At 35.2% G+C, this 23,090-nt stretch overlaps 1 protein-coding gene across 4 annotated transcripts in view; it reads left to right on the forward strand.

The window, feature by feature from the left end:
- LOC131691695 (hemicentin-1) overlaps window positions 1-7,911 on the forward strand; it is a 257,130-nt gene extending 249,219 nt beyond the window's left edge. For 2 of the 4 annotated variants that reach the window (XM_058978287.1, XM_058978284.1), the window contains one exon: window positions 7,071-7,330. Coding sequence is in view for 2 of the 4 variants with exons in the window: in XM_058978284.1 (XP_058834267.1) it covers window positions 7,071-7,115 (45 nt within the window). In the remaining 2 variants the exon portion in view is untranslated. Of the gene's footprint in view, window positions 1-7,070; window positions 7,331-7,639 lie in introns of those variants that run through there. The other 2 variants (XM_058978283.1, XM_058978288.1) reach the window with 2 other exon arrangements.
- Window positions 7,912-23,090: the final 15,179 nt, after the last annotated feature.

Consider the following 23,090-nt stretch of genomic DNA (forward strand, 5'->3'; position numbering starts at 1 on the left):
TACGGCTCATCCAAAGTAGTTACTATTTTGTAAAAAAAAGTCCACGGAATCAATCGAAGCTAGTTAGAAGGACAGCACAAAACTTGTGTATCCGATTTACCCCAACTCTTCTCATAACTCAAGTGAGAAGTAAAATCTGGCCATTTATTTCGAAAGAGACTGAATGCGACTAATCAAATCCGGGGATTTGGTTAAAGATAAATAAAACGACTTCACGAAATATGTGTACCCGTTTTACCCCTGTTCCCAATACCTAACTTTGAAATTAATCCTTAACCACATTTAAGGAAAGAAGAGAGTTCGGCATATCCAAAGTAATATTTGATTCCAGATAGTCAGATTGACCGTACGAAACGTGTAAACCCGTTCAACCCAACTTCTTCTCATATCTTGTGTTTTCAGGAAAACCTGACTACATTTCGGAAACAAGCCGAACACGAAATTTTTTCGTACATCATAATTACTACTTTTCATCAGCTGCACTCAACCAGAGAAGTACAGCCAGGTTTAACTTCACTCTTGAGTTATCAGAGGAACTTAGTGGAAACATGTTTCGTGCGGTCATTCCAAGTATGTTTAATTGATTCCTTGAACTGTTTTGTTTAAGAAAAACTATTTTAGTGAGACGCTTTCAGCATCTTTCTGAAATGATGAGTAAGGTATAACTTCACACATACATTATTTGGAGAATAAGGGAAAAACGGGTATACACGTTTCGTGCGTTCATTCTAACTATCTTCAATCGATTTCCCAGATATTTTACAAAAGAATTACTACTTTTGAATAACCGCATTCAGCCTCTTCCGAGAAGCACAGCCGGGTTAGTTATAGGATGAATCGGGGTAAAACAGTTACACACGTTTCATGCAGTTATTCTAACTATCTTCAATAGACTGCCTTGATTTTTTTTACATAAGAATTACTAATTTTCATCTACCTCTTTCTAAAACGTTGATGAAGGTATAACTCCACACTTGTATTATGTAAAGAATTGGCGTAAAACAGATACAAGCGTTTCGTGCAGCCATTATTACTATCTTTTATCGATTCCTCAGATTATTCTACAGAAGAATTACTACTGTTCATCAGTCAGCATTTAGCCTCATTCCGAGAAGTACGACCAGGTTTAATTTCCTCTTGAGTCATGGGAGGAATTTGGAGAAAAACGGGTACACATGTTTTGTCCGGTCATTCTAATTATCTTCAATCGATTTCCTGGACTATTTAACATAGAAAAAATCACTTTTGATCAGCCAGCTTTCAGCCTCTTTCTGGATAGTCGAGTTAGGGATATAACTTGTATTATGTGAGGAATTGGGGTATAACGGATACAAACGTTTCGTGCGGTCATTCTATCTATCTGCGATCGATTCCTCGGATTTTTACACAAGAATTACTGCTTTTCATCAATCACATTTAACCTCTTTCCGAGAAGCACAGCCAGATTCATCTTCACACTTGAGATATGGGAAGAGTTGGGGTAAAACTGGGAAACACATTTCGTGCGGTCATTCTTTAATCTTCAATCGATTCCCTAGAATTTTTTGCATAAGAAATACTACTTTTGATCAACCGCATTAAGCTTCTTTCTAAAATTTAGAGCCAGGATTAACTTTTTGCTTGAGCTCTGAGAGGAATTGGGGCAAGATGAGTACACACGTTTTGGGCGGCCAGTCTAACCTGGATAACCTGGACTTTTACACCTTTTTGATCAGCCACATATAGCCTTTTACCGAAATATAAAGCCAGGATTACTTCAAACTTTAGTTGAACAATGAATTTGGGTAAAATGGGTGTATACGTTTCGAGAGATTTATCTAATTATCTTCAATCGATTATCTGGTCTTTTTATATAACAAATACTATTTTTGGTCAGGTGTATTCAATTTTTTTCCGCGTTATGTATTCAGTATTGAAAACAAACTCAAACAAAAGGGGGAATTCTGGCAAAATGGGCATGATAGCGTACCATACGGTCGTTCTAAATACTAGTAATTTTTCAAACCTTTTCACATAAAAAACACCTTTCCTGGTAAGCGTCACCCAGCCTTTTCAAAAAGGTCGCGTTTTGGGTCCATTTTTCCCACTGTGCATTGTCTGAAGCACAAATGGTCGACGTTAAGTCAGACCGAACTAATTTATTGATTTCGATAAAAACGAGTTTAAAATTTGATTCGCAGCATCCTTTACATGATGATTGGAAATTACTTTTTGCCGTAATTCATGTTTATTGATACATATTACAAAGCTGGCTATAGTCGAATGTAGCCGAAGAAATTCTTTATCATCCTCATCTCGTCACTTCCTACTAGTCCGTATATTCACGATTTGGAACATTTACTGAAGATGAAAATTGAGTTTAGGCTACTTTCCTGGTGCCCTCAATGAAGTTTAAATAATGAGGATGCAGTTCAAAGGAGACAGTACTTTCTTACTTGTACTGCAATTCAAAACGCAAGGCTAGTTAAACAGTGCTCTTTCAATTTAAAACGTGCTTGCTCTGTTATCAGACGGTACATTACTGAAAGCCATACTTAGAAACTATCAAGGGGTGTTTATCTACGGAAATCAAATCTAACACACAGTCTACTATGCCACTTCGTGAACCATAATGACTGCGTCCAGTGCCTCAAAATCAACAGCCAATACCATCAGCAAGGAAATTAATACCAACAACGGCAAGTTCACACTGCTGTCCCTCAAGAGAGCATAAAGGATGACAACAGAAGTGTGTACAACGACGAAAGAGAAATGAATGACTGCGAAAAAACCGTCGGTTAGAAAACAAATGTTTCCCCGTCGAGAAAGAAGATCTTTTGCACGTGCAATGGCAAGTCGTACGCAGGAGATATTGTTAACATTTAAATTTTACTTTCAATCAACGGTCTAATTACAACGAAAGCCGCTGAAGAAAGCACGGCAAGTCGTGTTTATATTGAGAAATTATTAATTCAACAACTTTTTACATATGTAGTTCTCATTTTTTTCGAAAATACCAGCACTTATTTACTTTTGTTCAGTACCGGTATTTCGGCACCAGAAATTGGTAGGTATTCCCGAGTTGTTGATCAAGTTGATGAACTACTCTAGGCTTCATGGCTTGATTAGGAATAAATCTGACAGTTATTTCTCGCCATGCTTTCGTAATATGCCCGGTAGCAAAACTGGTAAGCATAATCTTTTTCAAGGCATGCTTGAGACTATGAAATCTTTTTTGCAGCAGCACGGGCAATATTCCATCTTTTCCAGTGCTAACCAAAGTGCACGCTAATGTCCACGAGTTTCAATCATCAGAATGTGAACATACAACCCGGAAAGTGTCTGTCAAAGAGACGATAGAGAAAAAGTGTTCGTCAATCACATATACACCATATCTGATTTTTAAGGAGTCCATTTGAAAATCTTTCGCTTTCGAGAGAAATTTATTTAACCTGCTCTGCAGATCTAAGACATTTCTTATAGTCACTACGAGATGACCTGAAAGCCCTGAAGTCATCGCGATGACGCCGGTTGAGAGCTCTTCTCATATCTTTCTTCATTCTTTCAAGCTCAGCCCTCCACCAAAGGATTCCCCTAGCTGATCTAACTGTACAAGAGAACAGCGGTCTTCAAAACGGTATAGCTCCTGTTGGCGGTAGATGAGGCTTCAGTGAAACCGATAACCTGCCAACACAACCAGCTGAACTACGTATTCGGAAAGGCTAGAATGCGCCAGTTAAAGGGGGCCCGGGTCTTCGCCGAACGTGGAAGTTCTAGGTAAGCCTGGACTGTAAAAGCTCCTGCGGGTGACTTCTGGTAATAGCAAGCCTGCAGCAACGGTAACGAGTGCATCGATGGCAGCCCGACGAGGTAGAAAGTTGGTGTCTTCGACAAAGTTTTAGAAATGCTCATTGCGAAGAATTTTTTTTGAAGAACTTGAGCTTGTAGGACTAAAGGTTATCGATTTATAAGGCGTTTTCTATGGCAACCCCCTTAAATCTAGTTTTTTTTAAATATAACTTTCTTCATTGTGACATTTCGTGCAAACAATGTTCCAGACAAATTTTTAGTTCGATAATAGTAAGTCATGCCTAATTTCAATTTTCATCCGATTGTGGGGATATTCATACGAAAAATTCCTCCGAAGACACCCTGTGAATATATTCGATGGTTTGGCCTCTAGTGAATTAAGTTCACGTTTTTGGCATTTCCGACCACTGTGCATAGGTCATACACAGATCTGGTGTGCAAAGAAACAGAATCATCATCACGAAGACTTTTATGTTCCATGGCTTCACGAACGACACTAAAATGATACAAACTCTATCAAAGAAAATTACAGAGCTGGTAGAGAATAAGGGAGAACTACGGGTGTGGGTTCCGATGTAGAAAAAAATGCGGTATGATGTTGTTGACCAGTGCATATATAATTCAACGCTTGTGATGTTTGATAAAGATGTAAGTCACAAAATAAAAATTCGTGTTGCTTCTGCGGTATAGGGCAGTATACGGGTAACGTAATTAGTTTAAACGCCATTGTGGATGATTGTCGACCGACATAAACTATCCACCTTACATTTATCGACGTTGACTTGAATGCCGTTCAGTAAGCGCCATTCTTCCACATTGATTAGATCATCTTGAAGCAGAGTAGAGTCCAGTTCTGCGGCAATTGAATGAAAAAAATTTCAAATCGTCAACGCAGAGCAGTTTTTCAGGCAAGATGCGGGTGTAGAGGTCATTGATGAACAAGAGAAAAATGAGTGGCCCTAAGTGACTTCCTTGAGGGACGCCGGTTCACGTTTCAAATACGCTTGAACATTCAAATGAAAGCAGATCGTTCAGATGCGGGATTGTAGTCATCTGGTTACCAACGGAGGAAATTCTGGTTGCCAAAACTCATAAAACAATATCGTGGGGTACTTTGTCAAATGGTTTCTTGAAATAATTATTACTCTCATTCTGGTAGTATATCGATATGAAAATCTTCAAAGATCGATTGACAGGAATGAGCGCTTGCTTGAATGTTAACGGCGTTTCCATTGTGATCAGTGGTGGAAACGAAGTGTCTTCAAAAAGCCTGACCAACTCGTCCTACATACTAAAATTGACGAAACCGCTTAGTAAAACAGGTTTTTACAACTTAACGTCAAAATTTAAACAAAAAATGCAAAAAAATCGTTAGAACAATCAGTGTAAAATGGCGAATCTGCACAAAAGATGGTTATCATGAGAAAGGTTGTCTCATATGATAGATTAAAACCAATTTACGAGGAAGGTGCTTTTATAAACTGGGTACAGCATTTGAAATGACTGCCACGATATCTCAAATTAATCAACTAATTGTTTTTTTCTATTCGTGTACGGCTCACAGTGGTAGCTTAACGGAGCCAGGGTTCCTTGATATGTTTATAATATATAAGAAACAATAAACAAAATCTTTTTGGTTATTCGTTGTATCTCGTACATGCGATTTTCTTTTGCGCACCTTCATTTGCGGCGGGAAAAAAAAATTATCTGCTCGCCTACTGCGTCGTGAGGGTCATTTAATTCCCTCGTGTCTTTCAATATCATTGTTATAGTTGCCTTGGTGCCCGACATCAAATGTTCTTCCCTGCTTCTTGCACTTACGGGTGACTAGTGTGACCCCATTCAGTTGATTTTGGGATGCTACTTTTGCGGTTGTCATTATGGCTTGAACAGCCGCTACAAATTTTGCTACCGTTTGTGGCTCAAGTACCGGTACTGAAAATTCTGTTTAGGATTGGTTTGCCGTAGATTAGTTGGCAATTGATTGAGATGCTTTCTCTTCTGCATCTTCCGCGCAAGGTTGTGGTGAGCTGTTTGATTGCAGTACTTGCACGTAGGCGCTTGTCCGTCATGGGTGCATATGAGTGACAAGAAAAGAAATTACCAGAAGTGTCTAAATTGGACAAGTCTAGCTATCGAACCAACGTGTTCGAAGTTTGAATTTTCGAACGCGTTTGACAAGTAGATGACGAAAATAAATATTTGGAGGCATTATTATTTTTCGAATGTGCTGGACAAGTAGATGACGAAAATGAATATTTAGAACCTTTTTGAAACCCAAGTGACGACTTCCAATTGAGGCATATTATCTAAAACCGATACAATTTGTGGTGTTTTGGAACGGACCTGACAAGCAAATGACGAAAAAAAACCTTTTCAAAATCCAAGATGGCGACTCCCGGGTTACAGGTAACTTTATCTAAAATGAAAGTTGCCTCTTGAACTTCAAAATGGCTTCAGACAACGATTTCCGTCATCTACCCGTCAACCCCATTCCTAAAATATCCATATTGTTGAGGTTATCGAAACTTTATCTAATCCAGAAGTTGCCATCTTGGGTTTCAAAATGGCTTCAGGCATCGATTTCCGTAATGTACTTGCCAACCGCATTTCGAAAATAGTAAACACCCATATTGTTTAGGCTTTTTGGTGGAATCCAGCGTGGAAAACAGATCGAAATGGTGAGTGAAGCGAAAGCAATTATATGAAAAAAAAATCTCCCTTCAGAGACAGGATTCGAGCCTGCAACCTTTGAGACTGAGGCCCAACACACTTTCAAAGCTTTAGGGCTGGAGAAATCCAAAATTATTTCAAAGTTAAACGAATAAAAATGAAATCTGTGTACCTCTCTCTTATAGCCATAGTTCGTAATAATTTTAAAAGGTCAAATTAGATAGATATTTTATTTTATTTTTTTTTGACTTGAATACAAAGGTCGTTTAAACCCTCAAACCCATTTCCCCGGTTTCACTACGCAACCGTTCTACTGAGTTTGTATCTGGTTTCAAAACGGAATTTGCTTCTGCATGTTGGGCTTGAATCCGCTGCTCGTATTTATCAGACAAGAATCATCTCGCTTCAACTCATTTGCTATCACAAGCGTTGCATTTGCCTTACTAAATTTCCTTCACTAATCCAGCTTTTTCAGTCACAAACGACCCTCGAAAAGAAACCAGGTGCAGATTAAAAATTGCACTCCAGTTTGGAGTACATATGAAAATCGAACCTAAACGACAAAACTTTCCTTAAAGAATATTCTATTTTTTTCTTCATTTTTTTAGGAAAAGGATCCAATCACAGCCAAAAGTAACACGTACATATATTAGCACTAAATTTTAAATTTATTGAAAAATTAAAACCAATTCTGAGCTAGTCAATTTAACTGAGAAAGGGGAAAACCACTGTAATTTAAGTACTTGGCCACTAGCTACCAGTTTCGAGGGAAACGTAACGGTTTCTAAGTTATTTTTTTTCTGTTGTCGTAATTTAATTTTAAGTAAATAAAAATCTCACAATTTTTATTTTGCACAAAACCAATCTATTCTCGCTGTCATTCTTCCGTTTGTTTTATTGTTAATTGTGAACTAAAAACAAATATCAAACCCTTTGTTTGTGCTAAGCAATAAAATCGAATCACCGAAAATTTTTACCAGCTTCCACATGTTTGATTTGTGCATAAACTGTTATAACGTCACTAAAAGTTGTCATTCATTATGTCAAGCATAAATAACTGGCAGGTTGGTGCATGAGAATGTACCATGTTATTTTTGTCGCCAGTAACCAAAAAAAAACAAAACAGACTGAAAGAAGGGGAAAAAATAAACGCTTTTATATTCGACCACATCCGTAGCCTCTGCATGACATCGCGGACGATCTGGTGTATGCCGACCTGGACGATAACAACTATGGTCCCATCAACTACAAGGCCGCTTCCATCTACAACATGGTCAAGTTCAAGGGAAGATCGCCGAACTGAGTTTACCGAGAATTGAGAGTTTACCAATATATAGCTAAAATAAATTTAAAAAAACAGCTTTTTACTGAACTTTATTTACACTTTTGGAGGTCACCTCTGCGCTTATAATCTTTAAACAGTGACGTGAATGTGTTTAGTGAACGACAATATTACAAATGCACTTGCACTTTATCTAGTATGTTAGCCACTTTTAATTGATCCGAAATATCCCAAAAATAAATTTTAATCTATCCAAAATGTTGTTTTGAAAACAACGGTGTAGCGAATCTGGTGTAATCGAAGTAACCCATGAAAAAGGGAGAGTTTATGTAAGAGAGACCATCATCGACACGCCCCTTTGTGCTTTTTGTGTTTGTCTTCTTCGCGGCGGGTGGCGGTGATTTGAAGTAATCCATGTGTATGCAGTGGAGAGGTTTTCTTTGACGGGTAAGTGCTTCGATTCACACTCACCTATTTCAAATAACATTTATTTAGAGTAATAGGGTAATAGTTGATGAACCTATTTTTACTCTATAAGGGAGGGTGTTCTACTATTTCGTTGATTAATTGTCCTTCAATATATTGGTATCATAAATACTTACTTCATTCCAAAGAACCATTATCATGACAAAAATGTCGTGAAAATAGTAAAACAGTCTAATTAGAATGAAATGAAAACTCGTTCATCCAAAAGCTCGACCCAAAGCGGTGAATAAAGAAGGCAGACACTGCTCTAACCGACGGCTTCAAACGGATCCCTCTTAGAAATATGGTGAAAGTAGGTCCATTACCCTATGCACCACTTTATGTTAAGGTTCAATAAAATCGGTGTTTCCGATATTCTATTACTGAATTATGTACAGTTTTTTAGGATCGGTATCCAAGAAACCTATACTTTGCCTGGTTGCATTTGTGACATCCCCTATAAAGACGGTACAAAATAGTTAGAAACCATAATTAATTTCGAACAAAGACGAAACCTTTAAACCCAAACACAACATATGTCCACTCTTAATCGAATGCTCTTTTAGCAATTCCCGCGAGAGTCAAAATGTCACCCCACACAAAATCCCATTCCGATATTTGCCCTTCTCAGGAAAACACCCCGCGGATAAATCTACTTCACTAACTCCATAATGCAAATGCCACCGTCTGATTTTCCCTTCAGATTCGTAACATTTTTGCGCATCTCCTCCCTTCATCCCTTTCCCACTGGTCGCATCGTTGTTCAGTATAAAAATCTTGCTCCGACCGACGAACGTCCTTAGAACCTCATCAGCAATCGGATATTCCCCATCGGTTGGCTTTCTCCCTAGCGGTGATGTGCCGATGCGAGAAGGAGTTATCTGCGAACATCTTTCAAATTAAGTAACTATTTTTGACCGCTCCCTGGCAGCAGAGAATTTAATTTCCTGGCCGGGGAGATATTGATAAAAAAAATCAAAAACAGTATCCGACCAGACTGTTGGTGTAATATCGTGTGAATTTTTTATTCCATCAGTTTGTGGCCCTCAAAGCGCATGCCGATTCTGGAGAAGATGACCGTCACGCTTGGATTAATCTGCAAAGATGGCCGTGTCTAGTGTGAATTTTCATGGAAAATCGATTCGGTAGAGGAAGGTGATCCAGTAAAACAGAGTTGGGCTTTTAAATTAAATTTATGTTATTTGATAAGCTTCCACTAAATAATTTGATTTCAGTTTTGCCGTTTTCATATAATTTTTTGTCGGTTCTGTTTTAATAATAAATATATCGAGTTCTGCGTGTTTTTCGTCATGCCAAAGTTTGCTAATGATATTACAACCGTTCATTCTTTCGCATTCGCGAGTTTAACAAATCTGAATGGTTTCTGGTAGTGTCAGTTTCGAATTGTTTGCATCTCTTGTTTTAGGACAAGATCTTATGTGTGCTGAATTGTCATGAATGCCACCAAACCAAACTCCTATCTATGAAAAACTCGTCTCATTACTTTTCAACCGCACTCTACTGGAAATGAGAATAGTAGCAGTCTTTTTTTAAATGCAGCTCAATGAGTTCATCGAGCAATTGACGTAGAATTGCTCTAATATATTTAGCGTTTAGCTTTCATGATGCGTATAAACAGAGTAATTACATCAGTTACGAATAAAATATATCTATTATCCATCATATTTTACATGCCAAGCAGTTTGCTATTTGACATATGAAACATATACAGAAAGCAGTATGAATTGTCTCGACGAGCACGTTGCCCATGCTATTCAGAGAGTTGTCCCTTGTCCGATCGAATCATCATTTTTCTGTTGGAAGGGGGAAAGCTGGGAGTTCGAACCAAAAATGCCGATACGTGAAGCCATTACTGCTTGACAGCTAGGGGGAACTTTGCTAATAGGACCACTATTCAGGTTATCTTCTGTAGCTGACCGTTTTTACTTTTCATGTTACAAATTGCCCGAATCCATTGTAGTTGCAAGCGAGTTCTTTGTCTGTTCACATATGTCGTCCCAACCGGGTAGTACATTATTAATGTAGCTGAGGATTCGTTTGGGACAGGTATGACAAAACTCGCAAGGCATTATAAGAAGCCTCCCGAAGTATCGCTCTTTCGTAGAAATAATGCTTCACAATGGCAGAGAATATGTTCCGAGCTATCGGTCTCATAGTTACAAAATCGATAAATGTTATCTTTACTTTTGCCAATTTTCTCAGGTGATATTTGGCAGGAAAAAGTACTGTAAATAGGCCAGTGATTTTCCGAAAGTCTTTTCGTTTCCAGAACCATGAGTTTTTTGCCCCCATTGTATCTAAATGTGTGAATTTCTTAGCTTGTCGAGAGCCGACTACGTTACGCCAATCGTTTAATGGTTAGTCTCTTGTCCTAGTTGGAAGTTCTAGTTTGGTGGCACAGGTAGATATGGCTAAATTGTAACCAACGATTCATTGGTGGCCTGGTACCCAGATTATCATAACTGTATTCCGAATTGCAAGGTTGACAAATTTTGAACTCACCCATTTTAAAACCATCCGTATAGAATAATATTGTATCTTGAGGTAGTACGGGACCTCCTAAATCCCATATGTGACGATCCACTATGTGGATCTCATATGAGATGTCGAAATGCGGTTTAGCCTCCATTTTATCTTGAACTGTGGTCAAGACAGGATTTAGTTTGATTTCATAGCGCCTGGCAGTGGCAGGCTAGCCTCTGAATTTTAATAAGTTTTATTTGGACGCTTTTTTTATTATCTTTGAGCCCTCATACAATAGACTAAGTTAATCGTGGTCTAGCGATGGTCGTGTAGGACCAATAAGTTAACCTTGGTTTGAAACCCCAAATTTTCCCGAATTCCGATTCAGTTTTTTTTTGTTTGGGATAATACCTAGGTATTTCGCTTCATCGGCGTAGTTAACCCCTTCATACGCATGTTATTTATAAACATCAACGTTTTCACATAGATATGACTATTGGTTGATGCAAGATTTGCTCACAAAAACAAGCAAGGCTTATAAATATGACTAGTACCTATCATTTCAGTATTAAGCAGTATAAGTACAAGTACAAGTGATTGGATTCCGATGAAACAGTGCTTCCAACTAGATTTACGTCGTTGACCAAACATGAAATTTTTAGATATCTTCGTTGTTTTGCAATATTATTGAAAACTTATGAAACCTATCAATTTATACTCTCGTCGACTATGTTTTCCATGCAATTAGACTACTCTGATTATTTTAGGAGAATTTTATTAACCATAGGAATTTAAAAATTGAGCAGCTTCCAGCACTGCGAGGGAAGCACTTATCTTTATGAAAAAAGGGTTTTTCGTGTTTCTTTATTCCACCATTTCCAAGGAAAATAATTTTGGAACCCTATATGCACTACAAAAAGTTGGACATGGAGGGGTTAATTGTAGTTCCCCTGAGAGTTCGGGGAACCAACGTCAGTTTTTTCCTATTGGAAAACGGTACCGTATGACCGTTTGCAGGGTTCAAGTTCAAATAAATTGTGTCAAATAAATAATTTGGACGAAATGAATAAAACTGAAAAATTATTAAAATGAAGAAACTGAAAACACAACACATAAATTGAAAAAAAACGAATAGAATGCCTAGAAGAAAAACAATGAATAAAATAAGTTGGATAAATGATATGAATAAAATGTACGAAAAAAATAAACTGATCAGGGTGAATCCAAAGAATAAAACGAAAAACCGATTTAATCCACCTAGCAGTGAGATGAGACATTTCTTACACATATCACTGTTGGATCATTCATTAGTTTGCAGAACTCATGCGAAGTAGTAAATCAAAATTATCAAATACACGAATCAAATTATATTAGCTTAATTAATGAAAATTTAGACTATATTTAGAAATAAGTATAAGATTAATAGAATGAATTGGCTCAAACTAACAAATTGAATGAAATAAATAAATGGAATGACTGAACCTGAAATGAATAAAATTAAAGATATGAACAAAATGAATTAAATGAATAAAATGAATCAAATTAATCAAATGAATCAAGTGAAGCAAATGAATCAAAAGAATTAAATGAATCAATTTAATTTAAGGGTTCAAATGAATGAAATGAATGGAATGAACTAAGAATCTAAAATGAATAACGAATAAATTAAATGAATAAATGGAACAAACGAACCAAATAAATAAAATGAAATGAATTGACAAAATGAATAAGAAAGAAGAAAATGCTTTGATTGAAATGATAAATTAATCGATGTTGTAAGGTTATAAATTAATAGAAAAAATAAATTGTGTCAGAAGCATTATTTGGATGAAATGAATAAAACTGAAAAAATAGCCAGGTTAATAAAATGTTCTTCATTTTAAACAAAATGTATGAAATGAATGAAAACAGGGAATAAAATAAGTGAAATGAATGATATGACTAAAATGCACGAAATGAATAAACTGATCAGAGTGAATCCAAATGATAAAACGAATAAAGTATATTAAGTGAACGCTGATTAACAAAATTAATAAAAAGATGCTGAATTAAACAATTAATTAAAATGCAATGATCATTTAAAGTTAAAGTTAAAAAACATTTTTGAATAAAATAAGAAAATAGATAATCCAGATTGTACGAATTTAAGAACCATTACATCAGAAAGTTATGAAATGATTTTGAAAATTGTATCTTCCGAGGAAAGGCTAATTAATATACAATGGGATTTCTAGGGCTTCTATCCTTTTTTTTGTTTTAGTCTTTTCGTTTTTACGCTTCTTTACTTGACGGCGTCGTTTTAAGATTATTTAGTGTTTCAACATTATTGATAGACCTTAATTAGTTATCAGGAACCTGGAACGTTCAATTTGCTTTGTAAATCAAAGTTTACTTTTTGGTCATATATTCCCGAAAAATATTGTGCAGAATAGAATTTGCTGGTCCAGTAATTTAACGCGCAGTTGAATATAGTAAAGCGAGACAAGGTCACATGACACATTCTTTCGTGACGTTTACAACGATTTGACGAATCATCATTCGACAAATATGTCATAACTTTATCAAATTAACGCCTACATCAAAACTTATTACAGATTCGGAAAGTAGACAAAATCTCACGAAAGCCCTTTGAACAGAGAGCAAAAGATGGAGAATGCGATTTGTAAAAGAGACAAGTAGATATTTCAAAGTTTTCATTTGAATTAAAATAAATAGTGTGAAGTGTCTAGGCTATGTCGATAGTATAAAAGGCGTGCATTCAGTTGATTATAATGCAGTCTCTTTCCAGTCATCCTTATAGCTTGCATATTGTTTCGTTCGGAATTCTCGTTCAGGAAATATGGATAAATAAGCCCTGTACAATCCAATACTGTGAAAAAGAAATGGTTCAAACTGTCAGGATGGCAAAAATGTAGTCAGATCAACTATCTGTCCAATGCATAAACTCTGATTGCAATCCTCGCTAATTTACTTGTACAATATGGAAAACTCGAACGAAACGTGTGCTGAATTATCCAATGCCTCACTACTAATTGTGACTTCCATTGAAACTTCAATTGAAGTGTACTCAGTATAGAGCAGATATGGACGAGGATAAGTTAGAAGACACCTTGTACTTGCATCCCCCATTGAGAGTGGGGACTTTGAATGAAACAGAAATAAATTTGAGTTGATGTAGTTTTCGATGGTCACCTGTCTACCCATAGTGCAACGTTTCGAAATACCAATTCCACCTTGAAAATAGTCATAGTTTTCCCATAAGGCAAATATTTTGCAAATTTTCTCGGACTACAAATATTTTATTTGACATGTAGGATGTATTATTAAACTTGTTTCCGCGAGTCTCTTGTACACTAAAATGCAAAGAAAATAATAGTGTAACAGACAAAAAATAGTTTTGTTTTCTCAAACCTTCACAATTACATCGCACACATGAAATTAGCTTGAATATTAATAAAGATTAGCAGAGAATCTTATCACACAACTTAGAAATGGATAGAGAAATAGCAAGATAGATGTGAGTCGTGACAGTTGTTACCAACATGAAGAAAGAGAGAGAGTGAAAGAGAGAGTGAGATAGATATGGGGAGAGCATGTGAGGCCATGCCAGACCTTATTTTTATAGGTATATTATGCGATATATTGATTCCTTACATCCTTATTATAAATAATGTAAGTAGTAATTTTTGCGCCATAACCAATATAATCTAAATTTTGCAAAGAGCTAAATTTTTGCTAGAGTTTTGGGATTCAAAAATACAGTTTCTTTCGGTGATGCCACGAGTATAATTGTATGAGAAGTCTTATCTCACTACTAGGTGAATTACTTGATGATCTGTATAGTTATATACCATCCAATATTAACTTCACGATTGAACGCAACGCCTAATCCAAGGGATAAATACATGAACTCTAGAAAAAAATCACTATGAACGCATTATTTTGTTTTTGTAGTGAACTTACATATTGATTTTTGAGAAATAGTTCAATTATTATATAGGTAATTCACAAAATGTTTTCAAAATCGAATTCCTTGAATCACGTAGATGTGTTTTCATACCCTGATGTTCAAAATCGGTTTAGTTTTGCCCCTAAAACACCAGTAAAGCAATACTCTATATGAAACGGTCTCCTTTTTAATTAGTGAAAATTGGTGAGCGAGGAATACAAATACAAAATGTTTAATATCTCCGTCGCTCGTGAGCGGATTTTGACAATGTATAGCTTGATAGAAAGGTATTTTTACAAGGTTTCTAATTATGTGCGGTTTGTTGGACAACGTTGCTTTGTTTGAAAGTTATTTACTAAAAACCTGCAATGTTTTGAAAAAATGACCTATATCTCAGAAAGTAAACAATATATCGAAAAACAAAAATAATAGTGTCAAATGGCAACGTTAGGCCTTTCATTTGAAACTAGTTTTATTAAGATCGGTTCAGCCATTGCTGAGATAATTACATGACATTTTGTACATACATACACACACACACATACAGACATTGTCTCAATTTGTCGAGCTGAGTCGATTGGTATATGAAACTCGGCCCTCCGGGCCTCGGAAAAAGTTTTCAAAGTTTGAGCGAATCCTATACATTTCTTTTGTAAGAAATGTAAAAAATAGATTACATGAATCCAAATGAACAAAATGAATAAAAAAATGCTGAATGAAATAAATAATTAAAATGCAAATATCACAAACTTAAAATTAGTCAAATGTTCAAAATGAATAAAATAAACAAGACGAATAAAATCCATGAAATGAAGAAACTGAAAAAATGAATAAATGAATAAACCGGATTGTACGAATTTGAGAACTATTGTATCAGAAAGTTGTGAATTGTTTTAAAAATCCTATCATCTGAAAAATGAATAGTATGCAATGAACTTTCTCAAATTTTCATTCTTTTTTGTTTTCACCTTTTCGTTTTCGTTGTTCTTTTCTTGGCGGCATCATTTAAGATTATCTGGTGTTTCTACTTTAATAATGGATCTTAATTAGTTATAAGGAACCTGGAACGTTCAGTTTGTTTTGGAATTCAATATTGGATAGTAAAGTAAGACAAGATCACATGTGCTTTCAAACCCTATAAATGGAGAGCGACAGACGGAGAATGCGATTTGTGAACGGGAAAGGTAGACATTTCAAAGTTTTCATTTGCATCGACGTAAATAGTCTGAAGCTATGCTATGTCGATAGCACAAAAGCCATTCAGTTGATTACAATGCAGTCTCTTTCCAGTCATCTTTATAGCTTGTATATTATTTCGTTCGGATTTTTCGTTCAGGAAATATGGATAAATGGGTGCTAAACAAACCAATACTACGAAAAAGAAATGGTTCTAATTTGCAGGATAAGTATTTAATTTGTTGGAAATGCAAGAGGCCAATGAAAGTGTCACTAGGCATAATACTGCTCTGGATGGATAGACATACTTGACATTACAAATCTTAATTTTCTGCGAAAAAATATGTTTCTAGTTACATTGGTCATGAAAAGGGTATCTTCGGGTTCATTTGTTATTACACAGTACTGTGTACATTTTTGACATATGTAGTCAGATCAAACGTTTCCGTACACAGTATATCCAACGGTTCTCTACTAATTGTGACTGTCATTGAAACATCAATTGAATTGAACTTAGTGTAGAGCAAAAATGGACAATAAATTAGAAGAAACATTGTACTTGGATACCCTATCGATAGTTGAGTCTTTGGGAGACTTCTTTTCCCGGAGCTAATTCGTGGATATTTTTTGACTTTGATCTGTTATTCTTCAAAATAGTTTATACCACTACAATGAATATATATTTTCAATAATACATCATAAAAAATATGTTCTTACTTTTCACATGACATATTTGAACATATGATTCATTTAAAATTCCATTCAGATACGAAAAGTTTAAATAACGCAATTTTCATCTTCAAATATCCATATTACCCAGTTAGGTTAAATATTTTTTCTAGATAGCCATAAATTTCTTTAATTATAGTGTATATATATAAGCTCTGAATAGAACTGAATTAAATTTTAGTTGATGTAGTTTTCGATTTTTGGTCGATTGCCTACCCATAGTTCAACATCTTGATAGGGTGATCATTTGAAAACAGTTATAGTTTTCTCATATTACAAACATTTTGCAAATTTTCTCAGGACTACAAACATTTTATTTACAAAGTAGAATGAATATTAAGCTTGTTTTCACGTGATTGGACATTAATAAATCTTTCAGATTATCAGAAGATCTTATCACACAACTTAGAAATGGATAGAGAAAAAGGAAAGAAAGATGTGAGTCATGACAGCTATCACGAACACGAAAGAAGGACAGAGAGAGAAGAGAGAGAGAATGAGAGTAAGTGAGAATGTGAAAGAGGTGGCGTGTGAGAAATGGCAAACGATGTTTATTGCCGCGACCTTGTACTTATATGCTATATATTTTTTTCTTTACACCCTTATTGTAAATAACGTAACAAGTAATTTTTGCGCCATGACCTATATAACCTAAATCTTGCGAAAGAAGCCATATTTTCGCTAGAATTTTGGGATTCAAAAATACAGTTGCTCTCGGTGATGCTACGAATATAATTATATGAGAAATCTTTTATCTCACTACTAGGTGGATTACTTGGAGATATATGAATTAATATACCCTCCAACATCTACTTTACGGTTGAACGCAACGCCTTATTCAAGGGATAAATTCATAAACTCTAGAAAAAGTTTCACTATGAGGTCAACTTACACATTATTTTGTCTTTGAAGAAAACTTGCATATTATTTTTGAGAAATAATTTATATATTATTGAGGTAATTCACAAAAGGTTTTAAGAAACGAATTCCTTGAATCGCGTAGATGCGTTTCCATACCTCGATATTCAAAATCGGTTTAGTTTAGCCCCTAAAACACCAGCAAATCAATACTCTGTATGTAACGGTCTCATTTTTAGATTGTGAAAATTGGTAAGCGAGGAATAAAAATACAAAATGTTTAATATCCTCGCCACTCGTGAACGGATTTTGACTGTTAGAAAGGTATTTTCATAAGCTTTCTACTTCTATCTAGTTTGCGCGATGAGGTCGCCTTGTTCACAAGCTATTTGCTTAAAACACGTTTTGTTTTGACAAAATCACCTATATCTCGGAAAGCAAACAACATATCGAAAAACCAAAATAATAGTGTCAAATGGTCACGTTGGGCCTTTCATTTGAAACTAGTTTCATTAAGATCGGTTCAGCCATTGCTGAGATAATTACATGACATTTTGTACATACATACATACACATATAAACACACACACACATACATACAGACAATTTGTCGAGCTGAGTCGATTGGTATATGAAACTCGGCTCTCCGGGCCTCGGAAACTCGGGAATTTGAGCGAATCCTATACATTTCTTTTGTAAGAAATGTAAAAATTTCAGGCAAAATGCAACATATTGTTCCAAAGTAAGTGACACATTACACATTACACAATATTTGCTAAGCGTACAAAAAATCATGATTCTGAACGTTCTATTTCACTATGGAGACAAATATTTAAGTACCGATATTTTCTTAGTACTACCGGCACTGGGGATGACAGTACCGCGCTACTGATTTACACCAAAAAGGGTCGGAATAAGAAGTCCTAATTTTTATATTCCAAAGCTTGTTTCTAAAAGATATCATGGCTCGTTAGCTTAAGTAACTCGTGGGTCTTTTATCAAGTAAAAGCAGGGCCGCCGAGAGGGGGGGGGGACCGGGGTGTTTCCCCCCGGGCCCGGAGTTTTGAAGGGGGCCCGGATTTTTAATAGAAACTAAAGTTATGACAAATACTCTTTCGACAAAAAATTTATTTGAGAATACAATTAAAAATTCAATATCTTGTGTATGAGATAACTAGAATAGCGAAAATTCTAAACTACTGCATATTTGATATCAACTATGTTTATACCAACCTAATTCTCGTATCGAAACAAGATCAGACTCGAGCGGGCATAGCGGAATTTGTACATTGAATGTCATGTACGCAGCTCACCTGGGTTCGAATCCCAACCCCGCACACAGGAATAGAGATTTGTTATAGGAAAATTCTTAACCTGAATGAAGAAGCGAATGACCTTAAGGTTTAAATTTCTATAATCGAAACAAAAATATGGTCAGCCTTGTAAGGGTTAAACAATTAAATGGTTTGATTAGAAGTCATGAGGTTGTCTTCAAATTTCGCCAATCTGAAATCGATTTTTTTGATTTATTAAATTTCCAATCTTCGAAAGCGCTGGATTAGTATCGAAAGTAATTATTGAAAGAAAAAAAACCCTGCTTAGGGTTGCCACGCCGGTTTTCGGAGGCGAAATCCTTCGTTCAGGTAAATCCGTATTCGCCCGGAAGAATCCATTGGATTATTTTGAAATTTTGCGTGCAGGCCCTAATTGTTAAGGAGGGCCCCTCTTGGCGTTGACAAATATTTTAAAAGAGCCATTTGGGTTTACTTTACCCCATTGAACTTTCGCTTCAATATATTAATGTTCCTCACAAAGATTCTCGAAAGAAACTGAAGTGTGACCGTTTTTGTTTATTGAGGAACAGAGCAAAGCTCGGCTCACAGCGAGAGTGGCTGGTGCTTTTGGATTCTTTGTGAATATCCGAGAAAACCAATCACTACATCCAACTAAATCAACTAAACTATAAACAAATGCAAAAACATGCAACTAAATGTGAACGGCACAGAAAGAGGGAGTGCTTTACCAAAACATTACACTCTACGGTGAATGTGAAGAAAATAAGATAATTTTCCTCCTAGTGCTACGAGCTACATAAGAAATAAAACAGTGCATATTTATTTGTTTTTAAGCGTTTCATACAAAAAAAAGCAAAAGAAGCGCTCCAAAATTCTGTCGAGTGATCACTTTAATTCGAAATTCTAATTGATTTCAACGCATACCCATGTGTCTCTTGAAGTCTATCCCCTGCTCAGTAAAATTCCGCTGGTCAAAGTACCACTAGAGGCGGTAACCTCTATTTGAGAGCTCAATTGGTCAAATGAGTCATCGAAAACTCTTGATATACCAAAAGAATACGAAATTAATCCAAAAATTTGAATTTAAAATTTAATATATTTGGTTTGCCATTCATTGATACACAATCTATAAAAATCATATTCCGATACGAGATGATACCGAAACATTTTTGTAAAAGGGTCATACTCAAATGACGTAGCTTTTTTCGGCGTGTGCCGTTCATCAAGCACCATTCCTCTATATTGGCTATATCATGTTGGAGCACAGTAAAATCGAGTCCTGAGGAAATTGAACGAAAGATATTCAGATCATCAGCGTAGAGTAGTTTTCCGGATCTTTTGCGGATGCAGAGATCATTGATAAACAAGAGAAAGATAAGTTGCCCTAAGTGACTTCCTTGAGGTACACCGGTTGGCGTTTCGAAGGCGCTTGAGTATGTGGTACCAATTCTAAAGAAAGCGGATCGTTGTAAGAATGCAGAGAGCTGGATATCCATCCAGGAAAACCTAGTCCCTGCAGTTTCGAAACAGTAATGTTGTGGGAGAATGAAAGTAAAATATATTACCGCCACATGTTGATGCTTCTCGACAGTTGGAATTAGAAGACTTATGCACGTCATCATGTTCGAAGTGGCGAAACGTTTCTTTGACAAATCCCTGCTGACATACGTCAATTATGTTGGAAGAAGCAACGTACAAACCTTTCCAGAACTTTAGCCAGGTAGTTTACTAGCGACTTTCATATGTAGTTTTCAACACTGTGAGTGTTTCCAGCACCGATTCCCCCTAGCAAAGAGGCCACTGATGGAAAAAATAAATACGTTTCGCAATTCTTTTATCGACATTTTCAAGTTGTGGATTGTATTTGTATTTCTACAATTGTAAGATTCTGCCTTTTTTATCTATTTGCATACTTTTATTTTATCCATCTTTTAACGTTCCTTACTTTTGCTTTTTTTTCTATTGCTATCACTATCACTTACTTTAATTTATAGTTTATTCTCTGTTATTTAACTTTATTCGCAATTTTTCGAGAAAATTCTGCATTCTTTATTTTTTTCTTATTGTTTCATATTTTAATACCCTGCTTTTTTATTTATTTCTCCTGTCACTTCATCTAATTTTTAGAATTTGTTTATTTACTATATTTATTCTTGCAATAGCCTTTTTCTATTTCCTAATTTCTCATATTTTTTGCATTTCCAAAAGCAATTTTACTTATTCAAATTCATTCCAATTTGTCTTATTGTTTAATTTTTTACATTTCTCCTATTTTTCTTCTCATTTTCTAGTTTTTAGCTTTCCGTTTATTGTAGTTTTATTTTTTCCCATTGTTCATTTAATATAATTTTATTTACTTTTTATACCTTTTTCTTAAGATTTAATTCGTTATTGTTATTTCTTCATGTTTTCCATTTAACCTACTTGGAAAGTACTTCTTCTATTGACATCTTCCTATACATTAACATTGGATTTTTCTTTATTTTCCTAAAAAAATCATTTGATTTATTTTCTTATCACTATGCTCACTTTTTCTTAATTTTACATTTAGTTCGTTGTTTGAATTTATTTCAAATTTCATTTCTAGTAGTTTTTCTATTCTTTAAATAATATCCATTTTATTATTTTTTTTCGTGTTAATATCTTCATTTTTGTGTTTCTATAGTATACCACGTTGGCTTTTTCTACTATTTTTCGTTTTCCATTTTGTCTGTTTGCTCAGTTTTTGTTCAATACTTCCAATTTTCTTTACTTTTTCGTCTTTTTTCATTTCAATTTTCCAGTTTTTCAAATTTTTCTTTCCATTTTTTTAAATTTCTCTATAGTTATTTTATTCTTGTCTTTTATTTATAGGGGGACCCGGGGTTATTAAGACAGTGGGGGTAATTCGGACCCCCTCGATTTCTCAGAAAATAGCAAGACTATCAGACTATCGTATACATTCGTGGAACCGCTGTTCTGAAACATTAATTTTGACAGTTGAAATTGATTCTTTGTTCGTTGTAGAAAGGAGATGCAACGTGTTTCGTTGTTTTGTCATTCTCAAAATCAAAATCATTATAATGGAAAAACCGTGATTAAAGCTACAAATAAAAGTGAAAAAATAAAAGATAAGTGTTTTGGAAAGCTTGACGCTCCTATTTTATGGAATAATTTTTGTTTGGGTGAAAACACAGATATTTTCGAGACGCTCACCACTTTTGTGCGTTATGAACGTACGGGGCTATTCGGACTCCCTATTCCGTCAATCACCGTTCAGCGGCTTGCGGCTGCGCATACCATTGCACACGCCACAGCAAAGAAATACAAGGCCTGCCAATAGACAGTTGTGACATACCAGATTAAGTTTTTGTAAAGCATTTTTTTTTGCTTCTTAAGGAGTGTCTCTTGTATCTAATTCACAGTTAAACTTAATTCCATTGTAAAAAAATAAAGAAAAATGATGGTCTGAATTGCCCCGTAGGGAGGTCCGAATTACCCCTACATTGTAAAAGGATGAAAAAACGTAGAGGTTTGCAAATCGTCGACTAGCGCTGCCATTGAGTGGTGAAAATGAACCTTTTATGGCACCAAAATGTAGCTGAGGTTTCAAACTAACAATTAGAACTTTTGACCGGTAACTTTTTTCACACCTATCCACCTAAAAGGGCGATTTGCTTAAGTAGGTCCGAATAGCCCCGTGTTCCCCTACTCCTCTAGTTTTATGCATTCTTAGCGTTTTATATATTTTTTCTATTGCTTTAAATATGTTTTGTTTTTAATGTTAAATAAATTTTATTATTCTTGATTTATCGAGTTTTTTAGTTTTATGAATTTTTTATATTAATGTTTTCTGTATTATTTTTATTTTTATTATTTTTTATTCATTTTCATTGATTCTAAAAAAATTTCCAACATTCTTATCGATTTTTTACTATTTTCACCATTTGTTCAATAATGTTCGACTTTTTTAATCTTCGCCATTTGTTTTTCTAGTTTCCTGCTTTCAATTGATAAAGGAAAGCAGGAAACTAGAAAAACAAATGGCGAAGATTAAAAAAGTCGAACATTATTGAACAAATGGTGAAATTTTATAGTTTGTTTTGGTTTTTCTCGATTAAACATTTTTTAACAATTGACATTAATTTGTTTATTTGGTTGATTTTGTTGTTTTTAGCTCTTTTGTACATTCTTTTAATATTTAGTTTTCCTATTGTTTTTTACCTTTTGCCGTTGATCGCCGTTTAGATATTTTTAATTTTTGTGATTACTACATCTTTAATCTTGCCATTTCCTTACTTTTATAAATACTATTAACAAAAATGGCGCTTTTAAAAGTCACCAAAACTGTCGAAGAGGTATTAAAAACTCCCAAAGTATAAAAAACTCTACGTTTTTTCCCTTATTCGCA

This window comes from Topomyia yanbarensis, chromosome 3, assembly GCF_030247195.1.
Source record: "Topomyia yanbarensis strain Yona2022 chromosome 3, ASM3024719v1, whole genome shotgun sequence".
Taxonomy (NCBI): domain Eukaryota; kingdom Metazoa; phylum Arthropoda; class Insecta; order Diptera; family Culicidae; genus Topomyia; species Topomyia yanbarensis.